Raw genomic sequence first — 13697 nt, 5'->3', positions numbered from 1 at the left:
AATGAATTTACCCTTACAAACTAATTTCTGTTTCCTTGGCTGCTCCCTAGTGTAGAGGGCTGGAAACTGGTCAAATATTTTCAGTATTGAGTTCCACTTATGTGAGCACAAGCACACTCATACACACTCATCAACCTTGCTTTCAAAAGAAGGTATCATTACCTTTGTTCCTCCTGTTTGAAAAGTTTAGGAAGTCTGGTTTTTTGGTGCAGGAATACTTTAGGATATTGCTTCATAAATGTATCGTGAGGTGATAAGGTATTGCTTATACTCCGGCTTAAAAAGAAGACAGAAATTAAATTGTAAGTGTCGTAGGATAACAGCTTCCAAGAGAAAGATTTTTAACTTAATATATACATATCAATTCTATACTGAATATTTAGTCTAAGAAGTAACTAACAAAAATATAAAATATCAATATTTTGTGCTTTAAAAATATCCAAATCTCAGTGAGAAACATTTTAAGAAATACAAAATGTATGATAATATATGATAATATCAATGTCAAAAATTTAATTTTTGAAGTTGTCTTTTTAAAACTCATATTTCTATAATTGATTAAAGTTTTATATAATGTACTACAGAATTAAAATCCCTCTAAAATTATTTAAAATAGTTTACATCTACATTACTAGAGAGAATATTTATCTGAATCTTTGCCATCTTGTATTAAAATCTCATGCAGTATTTTTTAGGTCTAGGGTAAAGATGTGTTACAACAAAAGATCAGCATTTTCCAAATTCAGATCACTGAAATTACCTAAGATGCTTTTTGTAAGTAAAAATTTCTGATCCATTTATTGATAATCATAAACTCCAACGGTAGAGCCCTGGGTGGGTTTCTCTTTTTTAAATATATTCCTCAGGATGACTCTTATATGCAGCTACAGCTTGATCTATGGCAAATACCAAAAATGCCAATAAGCAAGATCCAGAGAATAGCAAATTGTCATTAAATGTTAGGTAATGATATTTGTTTCTGGAAAATCCACCACATTCAATTTTAAATTGACAACACCATGAAAAGTTTGTCAATTTTTTAAAAAATGCTAAACATTCATCTTGAGGGCTTATTTCAATAAGTATAAAAAATTGTCGTACTTCAAACTGAACACTGACAAACATCTTAGCCAATAGTTGCCACATGACAATGAACACAAAAATCCTCAAGAGAAGGCTTTTTTAAAAAGTCTTTTTCATTTTTATTGTAAATAATAACAACACATTCTAAAATATTTATAACAGCTTTTTCTTCTCTTGGATAATGTTCCTAAAACACCATATTGACGCTTTACACAAGACAAATTCTACATACTTTAAAAATCTTATTTAATGTAACTTAATTGATTCAAATAACACAATATGATGTGATTTTCTATATTAGGCATTTTTATTCATTTTCTCACAGTGTAGAGATACATTCACCAAGCATCAAATCTTTTTAAAATCTGACCACTGATTTATTGGAGGCTTCCCAGAAAAAAATTTTTTGTTGTTTGGAACTCACATTCTACAATCATCTATTTTACACATCTACCTGTTTTTCACTGGATACTTGTTATATTTGAATAATTGTACTAAGATCTTTTACATTGTTTTGTATTATTGCACATTTATATAACCTGACAACATGTTTTATTTGAGTTACTTTATTGACCCTTCTGCACAAAAAGAAACTGCAACTTTAATAGTTTGCCTAATTCATATAACTAAGAAGTGGAGGACACAGGGTACAAATGAAAACTAAATTGACTCCAAAACCCATTATTTTAACTGCTGGGATATTCTACCCCCCAATTAATAAAACATAATTAGTTCTTGCTATGTGCCAGGCACTCTTCTAAGTAATGTATATGTATCTTACTTGACTGTATTAACTAGATACTCCTATCCATTTTGTTTCCAAAAAGATGCTGAGGTTCAAAGAGTACAAAAGTGTAGACATATGCAGCCTATACTACAAAACTTGGAATCCTATTCCAATCTGTGATCTGGTTAGATCATCTTTGGAGTGGCTAAAAAATTTATTCCCAAATACTAAGACTTTTACCCAAGTCATTTTTTATGTGTATAACCTTAGTTATACTTACATACTTTATGTATATAACCTTAGTTAGCTGCCTCCTTCACCTAATTCTTGAGAATTTCCAAGATGTGGTTGGTAATGTACATGGATTCAGTGTTTAGGATCTGGGTCTCCAAAAGTAGTATGTCCAAAAAGTGAAATACGTGGAAGGTTGAAATGGAAGAGTCAAATACTAGAGCTGGAGATGACATGATTTTCAGATTGAGCCCCTAAATGACCTGTAATGCTATAATGTATATTCTATGTTCCAAAAATGTAATGTAGAACATATTCCTACTTCTGAATCTCTTGTTGAAACAACAACATATGTCTGTGTGTTCAGTAGAAAAGTATTATTGTCTAAAACCATGTGAAATCTGTAAATAAATGTATCTAAATATGGAATATAGAAGTAGCTGAGGGGAAACATAAAATAATTAGCATGCCAGAGACAAAGAAATGTTTAGAATTATGGTAGAGTTGGACAGTAGATCATGGACCTAAATACCTATTTCACCCTTCAACTCTGTCCTGAAGATGTTTTTTGTGATTTACCAGGCTATGAGTAAATACTACCCATGGACAAAGAAGTTGCCACTTCATTGAAGCTTACCTGCAATGAACTCATCTATAAGAAAATAACTCCAACTTCCTCAAGCAGATGAAAGGGAAATACATTCAAAATATATAGGTTTACACAGCAGAACTCTAGAGCACTCTCAGGAGTCTCTATATACAGGGATTACAAAATTAAATGCTTATCATATCCAAGCAAGTATCATAAGGTGGGAACTGTGATAAACTGAAAAGACCATGTCCACATGGAGGGACCTGTGACCTCGCCCTTAAGACCACATGTATTAATAGAAGTTCAATGTGTTCAGATCCTGTAGTTTTCTACAGAAGTCAGAAATCTGTACTCTCATGTAAAAATGTCTTATTTTTAAATGTTAATAACTGCTATGGATTGTATGGTTCCCCCTCTCCCAAAAAGGCGTATGTTAAAGCTCTAACACCCAGTGTGACTATATTTGAAGATAAATGCAATCTCCCTAACTACAAGGGAGGTTGGTAAATGTAGTCTAGCCCTGTGCCGAAAAAGAAGATAAAGTTTGGAGGAGCATACGGAAGCCTTTAAAGTAGATATAAAACCACTGACTATATTAGATTTGGATGTATTATTATTTAGAAATGTGTTTGTCATTTTACAGATAAGGAAATGATGCATATAAAGTTTAAATTACCTGCCTATGCTTATATAAACTAGCAAAATAAGTGAACACATTCCAATCATCTTGCTCTAAGATATAAGGGTCTTCCATTTCTCATCATAGGCACAATCTAGTAGAGAAGGAAGGAAGGAACACGTCGTACTGTCAGGGAATACTACCGAGGGCTTTAAGTGATCACCCTTCCCCTGTTCTAGGCTAATCTACTTGGTGTTCTCATGGCTGAGTTCTACCCAGTGGAATATAAAAGAGAAGGCAGAAGGATGTGCCAAAAAAGATTCTTCCACAGAAGATTCTCAAGGTCCTTTTCCCTTCCAGCTTGATGCAGAGGAACAAGGTGGCCTTGGAAGCCACACAATAAAGACTGAAGAGCAAATGTTTAGTAGAGGCCTGAGTTTCTAAACTAAAAGAACAAACTGTCAATGAAAAGCACCCCTTTATAGCATTATGTGGGAAAGAAATAAAATTATATTGTGTAAAGCTACTGAGATTTAGTGTTTATCTATAGCAACCAGAAATACCCTAATGCAATATTTCTTCTGCATCTCATTCAGTTTTGCTCATATGTCTGAAAACATAATAAGCTTTTAATAAGATGCTTATTGATTAATTATATTTATGTGTTTGCCCTAAGGCAATTCACATTTTTCATTTTAAGTTAACTAAAGCAAGTCATAAAAGTTGAATATATTCAATCACTTATAGATTGTTTCCTCCTGAATTTGTCTTACAACTATCATAGCACCTACACACGTATTTGATGAAAATTAAAAGAAATACAAGTGATATCCTGATAAAGGAGGCAGGTACATTTGATAAGAATTAAGCTGATTCTATATTTTATATATACGATATGTATATTGCATATATAAACACATTTTCATAATGCATGTCATTCTTTTATTACAATATGAGTTGAAAAATAAACATGCCTTAAAAATGTCAGTGTATTTAACATTAGGCCACTACAAAGTTTCACATTATTCAGTGTCTTCTTTTCTTATTTAAATTTTTTTTTGGAAATGTGAGTTTCTAGCCTTATTCATGGACAAAGCTCATAGCCAATGACTTTATGCCTTCAAAATTATATTTTTTCAAAGAAGTTCCACATGCTATCGCAATTAAACATTAAGATTAATCTCAAACTTTTCATTTTCATAAAGTACTAAAGGAAAATTTAAAGATCTGTTTGACAAAATTAACTGCAAGATTGAATGTAAACCTCTTAAGAGAGGTATTGATCAGTCATAAAAATTTACTTCCCCTGAAATAACTAACTAAAGTTCTCCCTATTTTGAGAATCAATATACGATTTGCACATAAAACTGAAGTCCTATAACCTTATATGAAGTATTTAAACCTTTCATTTATTTTTTTATCTTTAGAAAAGGACTTCCTATCTTTAGGATTGTTATAGTAGCTAGAAATAATAAAAGTAAAACTTCAGACCCACTGTTAATAGTATATTAGGCATGTAAAAATGTTAACTGTTAATGTAAATCCAGGTACAGAATGTACAGCATTTAGATATCAGACAGTTTTTAAATTTTTATTAAAATCACAGGGCTAGAAGCCTCACTTTTAATGGAAAAAAGGACAAGAATGTGAGTCACCATTAAATCTTCCTGTAGCAGTACATATAAATGCAGTGCCTGTCATGTTAAACGCTATTAAGACTAGAAAAATCTAGTTATGAGAAAGATTTGTTAAAAAGTACCTAGACAGAGACTCAGGAAAAACGTTGATCATTAGAACAGAACTATTAAAAAGGAAATATCTGGCACTCATATACTGGTAGGGTAGAACCTATCTTACACCTTAGAAGAACACACCTTCTAACACACCTTAGAACACACCTTATATGCACACATGCCAAAATGCAAAAAAAGAAAAAAAGTCTTCAAGCTTTTTGCAGCATGGCAGTCTTGATTCTCTAAAGAGCCCTGTTGTTGCACATATCCTGCATAACAAATTTCTGATGCATTACTGGTCTTATGAAAGGTGACCTAGGTCTCCAAGGCCCACCACATTGCAAGAAAAGAAGGGGGAAAGTGAGTGGATACTTGAGATGTGAGCAATGGGCAGAGAGGAGGGGTATGGTGTTCTAAAGGCAGTCATTGATACGAAGGAGCATGGGTGGGAGGAATTGAGCCATGACCGAGGAACAAGGAGGGGAGCCCAGCGATCTTTGTGGAAGGACTCTTGAAGGAGAATGGAGTAGCTTAGCTTGATGGTGCACACTGAGTCTAGGAAGAGATAGATATAAATTTTCTGTTGAAGAATTTTTCATAATTTAGGCCACATGTTACTACTACATGCTAATAAGCAAATCTTTCACAGAAAGATCACCTGGAAAGATAAGCTGCCATAAGTGCAAGCCAGCAGCAACAACATCAGATTTATATCCCTAAGCCTATAAATTACCCTATGTTAGATATAAAATATAAAAGAGTTATATATAAGATCTTTATGAAAATAAAGGAGGGAATCACAGTGATGATTAATAACAAGAGACTATCAAGAATAGCCAATCAAACTTGAAGAACTAAGTGGAAAATCTCAAATTGAAAATTACATATATTTTTAGTATCTTTAATTTTTTTTTTAATTTATTTATTATTATTGTACTTTAAGTTGTAGGGTACATGTGCATAACGTGCAGGTTTGTTACATATGTATACTTGTGCCATGTTGGTGTGCTGCACCCATCAACTCATCATTTACATCAGGTATAACTCCCAATGCAATCCCTCCCCCCTCCCCCCTCCCCCCTCCCCATGATAGGCCCCTGTGTGTGATGTTCCCCTTCCTGAGTCCAAGTGATCTCATTGATCAGTTCCCACCTATGAGTGAGAACATGCGGTGTTTGGTTTTCTGTTCTTGTGATAGTTTGCTAAGAATGATGGTTTCCAGCTGCATCCATGTCCCTACAAAGGACACAAACTCATCCTTTTTGATGGCTGCATAGTATTCCATGGTGTATATGTGCCACATTTTCTTAATCCAATCTGTCACTGATGGACATTTGGGTTGATTCCAAGTCTTTGCTATTGTGAATAGTGCTGCAATAAACATACGTGTGCATGTGTCTTTATAGCAGCATAATTTATAATCCTTGGGTATATACCCAGTAATGGGATGGCTGGGTCATATGGTACATCTAGTTCTAGATCCTTGAGGAATCACCATACTGTTTTCCATAATGGTTGAACTAGTTTACAATCCCACCAACAGTGTAAAAGTGTTCCTATTTCTCCACATCCTCTCCAGCACCTGTTGTTTCCTGACTTTTTAATGATCGCCATTCTAACTGGTGTGAGATGGTATCTCATTGTGGTTTTGATTTGCATTTCTCTGATGGCCAGTGATGATGAGCATTTTTTCATGTGTCTGTTGGCTGTATGAATGTCTTCTTTTGAGAAATGTCTGTTCATATCCTTTGCCCACTTTTTGATGGGGTTGTTTGTTTTTTTCTTGTAAATTTGTTTGCGTTCTTTGTAGGTTCTGGATATTAGCCCTTTGTCAGATGAGTAGATTGCAAACATTTTCTCCCATTCTGTAGGTTGCCTGTTCACTCTGATGGTAGTTTCTTTTGCTGTGCAGAAGCTCTTTAATTTAATGAGATCCCATTTGTCAATTTTGGCTTTTGCTGCCGTTGCTTTTGGTGTTTTAGACATGAAGTCTTTGCCCATGCCTATGTCCTGAATGGTACTACCTAGGTTTTCCTCTAGGATTTTTATGGTACTAGGTCTAACATTTAAGTCTCTAATCCATCTTGAATTAATTGTCGTATAAGGAGTAAGGAAAGGATCCAGTTTCAGCCTTCTACTTATGGCTAGCCAATTTTCCCAGCACCATTTATTAAATAGGGAATCCTTTCCCCATTTCTTGTTTCTCTCAGGTTTGTCAAAGATCAGATGGCTGTAGATGTGTGGTATTATTTCTGAGGACTCTGTTCTGTTCCATTGGTCTATATCTCTGTTTTGGTACCAGTACCATGCTGTTTTGGTTACTGTAGCCTTGTAGTATAGTTTGAAGTCAGGTAGCGTGATGCCTCCAGATTTGTTCTTTTGACTTAGGATTGTCTTGGCAATACGGGCCCTTTTATGGTTCCATATGAACTTTAAAGCAGTTTTTTCCAATTCTGTGAAGAAACTTATTGGTAGCTTGATGAGAATGGCACTGAATCTATAAATTACCTTGGGCAGTATGGCCATTTTCACGATATTGATTCTTCCTATCCATGAGCATGGTATGTTCTTCCATTTGTTTGTGTCCTCTTTGATTTCACTGAGCAGTGGTTTGTAGTTCTCCTTGAAGAGGTCCTTTACATCCCTTGTAAGTTGGATTCCTAGGTATTTGATTCTCTTTGAAGCAATTGTGAATGGAAGTTCATTCCTGATTTGGCTCTCTGTTTGTCTGTTACTGGTGTATAAGAATGCTTGTGATTTTTGCACATTAATTTTGTATCCTGAGACTTTGCTGAAGTTTCTTATCAGCTTAAGGAGATTTTGGGCTGAGACAATGGGGTTTTCTAAATATACAATCATGTCATCTGCAAACAGGGACAGTTTGACTTCTTCTTTTCCTAACTGAATACCCTTTATTTCTTTGTCTTGCCTAATTGCCCTAGCCAGAACTTCCAACACTATGTTGAATAGGAGTGGTGAGAGAGGGCATCCCTGTCTTGTGCCAGTTTTCAAAGGGAATTTTTCCAGTTTTTGCCCATTCAGTATGATATTGGCTGTGGGTTTGTCATAAATAGCTCTTATTATTTTGAGGTACGTTCCATCAATACCGAATTTATTGAGCGTTTTTAGCATGAAGGGCTGTTGAATTTTGTCAAAAGCCTTTTCTGCATCTATTGAGATAATCATGTGGTTCTTGTCTTTGGTTCTGTTTATATGCTGGATTATGTTTATTGATTTGCGAATGTTGAACCAGCCTTGCATCCCAGGGATGAAGCCCACTTGATCATGGTGGATAAGCTTTTTGATGTGTGGCTGAATCCGGTTTGCCAGTATTTTATTGAGGATTTTTGCATCGATGTTCATCAGGGATATTGGTCTAAAATTCTCTTTTTTTGTTGTGTCTCTGCCAGGCTTTGGTATCAGGATGATGTTGGCCTCATAAAATGAGTTCGGGAGGATTCCCTCTTTTTCTATTGATTGGAATAGTTTCAGAAGGAATGGTACCAACTCCTCCTTGTACCTCTGGTAGAATTCAGCTGTGAATCCATCTGGTCCTGGACTTTTTTTGGTTGGTAGGCTATTAATTATTGCCTCAATTTCAGAGCCTGCTATTGGTCTATTCAGGGATTCAACTTCTTCCTGGTTTAGTCTTGGAAGAGTGTAAGTGTCCAGGAAATTATCCATTTCTTCTAGATTTTCCAGTTTATTTGCGTAGAGGTGTTTATAGTATTCTCTGATGGTAGTTTGTATTTCTGTGGGGTCGGTGGTGATATCCCCTTTATCATTTTTAATTGCGTCGATTTGATTCTTCTCTCTTTTCTTCTTTATTAGTCTTGCTAGTGGTCTGTCGATTTTGTTGATCTTTTCAAAAAACCAACTCCTGGATTCATTGATTTTTTGGAGAGTTTTTTGTGTCTCTATCTCCTTCAGTTCTGCTCTTAGTTATTTCTAGCCTTCTGCTAGCTTTCGAATGTGTTTGCTCTTGCTTCTCCAGTTCTTTTAATTGTGATGTTAGAGTGTCAATTTTAGATCTTTCCTGCTTTCTCTTGTGGGCATTTAGTGCTATAAATTTCCCTCTACACATTGCTTTAAATGTGTCCCAGAGATTCTGGTATGTTGTATCTTTGTTCTCATTGGTTTCAAAGAACATCTTTATTTCTGCCTTCATTTCGTTATGTACCCAGTAGTCATTCAGGAGCAGGTTGTTCAGTTTCCATGTAGTTGAGCGGTTTGGATTGAGTTTCTTAGTCCTGAGTTCTAGTTCTTATTTTTTGAATTTCCAGCTTTTCTGCCCTGCTTTTTCCCCATCTTTGTGGTTTTATCTGCCTCTGGTCTTTGATGATGGTGATGTACTGATGGGGTTTTGGTGTAGGTGTCCTTCCTGTTTGATAGTTTTCCTTCTAACAGTCAGGACCCTGAGCTGTAGGTCTGTTGGAGATTGCCTGAGGTCCACTCCAGACCCTGTTTGCCTGGGTATCAGCAGCAGAGGCAGCAGAAGACAGAATATTTCTGAACAGCGAGTGTACCTGTCTGATTCTTGCTTTGGAAGCTTCCTCTCAGGGGTGTACTCCACCCTGTGAGGTGTGGGGTGTCAGACTGCCCCTAGTGGGGGATGTCTCCCAGTTAGGCTACTCAGGGGTCAGGGACCCACTTGAGCAGGGAGTCTGTCCCTTCTCAGATCTCAACCTCCGTGTTGGGAGATCCACTGCTCTCTTCAAAGCTGTCAGACAGAGTCGTTTGCGTCTGCAGAGGTTTCGGCTGCGTTTGTTATTGCCCTGTCCCCAGAGGTGGAGTCTACAGAGACAGGCAGGTTTCCTTGAGCTGCTGTGAGCTCCACCCAGTTCGAGCTTCCCAGCAGCTTTGTTTACCTACTTAAGCCTCAGCAATGGCGGGCGCCCCTACCCCAGCCTCGCTGCTGCCTTGCCGGTAGATCACAGACTGCTGTGCTAGCAATGTGGGACCCTCCCGGCCAGGTGTGGGATATGATCTCCTGGTGTGCCTGTTTGCTTAAAGCGCAGTATTGGGGTGGGAGTTACCCGATTTTCCAGGTGTTGTGTGTCTCAATTCCCCTGGCTAGGAAAAGGGATTCCCTTCCCCCTTGCGCTTCCCAGGTGAGGCAATGCCTCGCCCTGCTTCAGCTCTCGCTGGTCGGGCTGCAGCAGCTGACCAGCACTGATCGTCCGGCACTCCCCAGTGAGATGAACTCAGTACCTCTGTTGAAAATGCAGAAATCACCGGTCTTCTGTGTCCCTTGCGCTGGGAGTTGGAGACTGGAGCTGTTCCTATTCGGTCATCTTGCTCCGCCCTCCCAGAATTACCAGTATCTTTAAATTTTATTTTTACTGTATAATTTAAGTGTACAATATGATGTTATAGAATACACACAGAAAATAAAAAGATTTCTATAGGGAAGCAAATTAACATATCCATCATTTCATATAGTTACCCATTTTTATTGTGTGTGGCAAGAACAGCTCAAATCTACTCATTTAGTTTGAATCCCAAATACAGTGCAATGTTATTGCCTATAGTCCTCATATTGTGTATTAGATATCTTCACTTGTTCATCCTACATATATTCTACTTTGTGTCCTCTGATCTACATTTCCCCATTTCCTCCCTTCTCCTTGCCCCTAGTAACCACTGTTCTCTATCTCTGTATTTGCAATTTTTTTAATTTCACATATAAGTGAGATCAAGAAGTATTTTACTTTCTGTGTCTGGCTTATTTACCTTAACGTAAGGGCCTCTGGGTTCATCTATGTTGTGGCAAATGGCAAGATCTCATTCTTCCTTAGGGCTGAATAGTATTCCATTGGGTATATAAACCAGATGTTTTATTTTTATTTTTCACTTTTATTTTAGGTTCAGGGGTACACGTGCAGGTTTGTTACATAAGTAAATTGCATTGCCTTTTTATTCTTCTAACAGTGTCTTCAGCAGAGGAGAAGATTTGAATTTTAAGGAAGTTCAGCTTAATCATTTTATTTTTCATCAGTCATGCTTTTGGTGTATTACCTAAGAAGTCATCACCAAACCCAACGTTACCTAGATTTTTTCCTTTGTTATCTTATATGGTTTTATACTTTTGCATTTTAAATTTAGGTCTATGATCCATTTTTAGTTAATTTTGTGAATAATGTAAGGTCTCTGTCTAGACACATAATTTTTTGTTTTTGGATATGGATATCCAGTTGTTTTAGTATCATTTATTGAAAATCCATACTTTCTCTATTGAATTGGCTTGCTCCTCTGTTAAAGATCAGTTGACATATTTGTGTGGGTCTATTCATAACCTCTGTATTCTGTTTAATTGATCCATTTGTCTATTTTGCTAATACCACATAGTCTTGATTGCTGTAGCTTCATAGTAAATCTTGAATTTGTGTACTCATTTCTTTTTAAATTAGTAATTCAAAGAGTACACATGCAACAGAAAAATCTCTTGTAAAATTGAAAACAACATAAGTTACTTTGAATTTTATTTTGACCACTATTCTGACCATCGCTTAACACTGAATTTTTTCATCACCCTCAGAGAAAACCCATATTAAATCAGTGAATATTATTTTAGCCTTTTTTGTGTCTTTATATACGTTTCAGTGAACCAGTAGATATTTAATTTATAGATTTATGTTTAAGTGTGTGGTCTTTGTATATAAAAGATATATCATATTGTATTTGAATACAATATGTGGTATACTCGTGGTATATCCATACAATAAATACTATTCAGCAATAAAAGGAATGAGCTATCAAGCCAAATACACACACATACACACACACACACACACACTATATATATGTAGATCCATACAATAAATTCATGAAATAAAAATTAAGCATGAAACACAAATATATGTAGATTAGTATATCCATACAATAAATATTATTCAGCATTAAAAGGAATGAGCTATCAAGCCAAATACACACACGCACACACACACAGAGAAAAAAACTTAAATACATATTGTTTAGTGAAGGAAGCTGCTGTGGTTTAAATGTGCCACCCAAAATTCACGCTTTTGAAACTTAATCCCCAGTGCCACAGTGTTGTAAGGTGGGGCTTAATAAAGGTGATTGAGTCATGAGGGTACGACTCATGAATTAATGCCATTATCACATTAGCAGGTTAATTATCATGAGAGTTGATACAAAGCAAGTCTAGTCCTTGGTGTCTTTCTCTATCTTCTCTATCTTTCAAAAGCTTGCTTTCGCTTTCCACCCTTATACCATAAGATGACCCTTGACAGATGCCAGTCTCATGCCCTTTGACTTCCCAGCCCCCAGAGGTGTGAGAAATAAATTTATTTTCTTTATAAATTATCCAATCTCTGATATTGTTTTACAGCAACAGAAAACAGACTAAGACAGAAGGCAATCTGAAAATATTATATAGAGTATTATTCCAACTATATGACATTCTAAAAAAGGCAAAATTATGGAGACATAGGAAAAAATCAGTGGTTGTCAGGGGTTGAGGCTAGGGAGAAGGGAGGGAGAAGGGATGGAGCAGAAGATTTTTAGAGTAGTAAAACTATTCTGTAATGTTGAACATACATCATTACATGGAATGGTTGACCCACGTCATTATATACTTGTCAAAAGCCCTACAATGTTCAACACAAGCAGTAATCCCTAATGTAAATGGGTTTTAGTTAATAGTAATATATCAACACTGGCTAAAAATTGCAACACACTTACCATGCTTCTGCAAGATATTGATAATATGGGAAACTAGGAAGGAGGGGTCAAGGTATATGTGGAAGTTATACTTTCTACTCAAATTTTTTATAAAGCCAAAAGTATTCAAAAATTAATCTGTTAAAACATGTGAATAAAATAGATTTAACTTGTTCTAGTACAAAATGTGGAATTAAGATGAGAAGAGATTTGAGAATGTAATTCCACTTAGAAGTTTGGTAGTCCTGGATTCAGGTAATAAAAGCTAGAGTGGAGTAGTAGATTAAAAAATGAGTGATAAACAGTAGAGATACAATGGAGCAGTAGAATCTAATTATAACACATGGAGAAATAAAGAGAAAAGGTAACAAAACATGCCTGCAAGATTTTCATGCTTTAATTACTGGGTAAATGCAGGCCTTCCACAAGTATTTTTTGAATGTCACCTATGTATCATGCACTGAAATAAGCAATAAAAATTCCCAGGTGCACCAAACAAATAGTGTTGCTTTTTTTCCCCAGGAGTTTACAGTCTAACTGTAGTGATACGTATAGAAATAGAGAAAGAAAGTGAGTTTTCAGGAAAGAATGAGTTTGTTTCTGAAATCAAGATCTAGGGAAATCTGAAGGTTAATGAAATCTTTAGCAATTATGTATAGCAACTCTTCTAATTTGAGAAAGTTTAAGATAATATCGTCTAAACCAGTGTTCCTTAAGAAGAAGGGAGGATGGCAGAAGGAGAACTACTGACATTTTGGTTGGGACAATGTGCAAGATTTTACTGTACATTACTAAAGGTTTAAAATCCCTACTTCCTTTGAGTCATGGTAATAACTATAAATATGTGTACATTTCAAATGCCCCCTAGTGAAGGTACCGCCCGAGGTAGAAAACCTTGCCTAAACAATTGGCTATAAGAGTGTACATGTTAGGTAAAATATGATTAATAGGCATGACTTGAATTAACAACCTATTGAATAAATGTTAACAACCTATTGAATAAATGTAAGATCCCACCAATCTCTGCCC

The 13697-nt window shown here is 35.9% G+C and overlaps 1 protein-coding gene across 2 annotated transcripts in view; it reads right to left on the bottom strand.

Moving 5' to 3' along the window:
• Positions 1-13697, bottom strand: part of CNBD1 (cyclic nucleotide binding domain containing 1) — a 560546-nt gene that overhangs the window by 519097 nt on the left and 27752 nt on the right. For both annotated transcript variants that reach the window (XM_077942745.1, XM_015145661.3), the window contains exon 3: positions 163-276. In XM_077942745.1, the coding sequence (XP_077798871.1) occupies positions 163-276 (114 nt within the window). The remainder of the gene's footprint in view (positions 1-162; positions 277-13697) is intronic.

The sequence above is a fragment of the Macaca mulatta genome, chromosome 8, assembly GCF_049350105.2.
Source record: "Macaca mulatta isolate MMU2019108-1 chromosome 8, T2T-MMU8v2.0, whole genome shotgun sequence".
Classification (NCBI taxonomy): domain Eukaryota; kingdom Metazoa; phylum Chordata; class Mammalia; order Primates; family Cercopithecidae; genus Macaca; species Macaca mulatta.
This window is presented reverse-complemented; position numbering and strand designations above follow the sequence as displayed.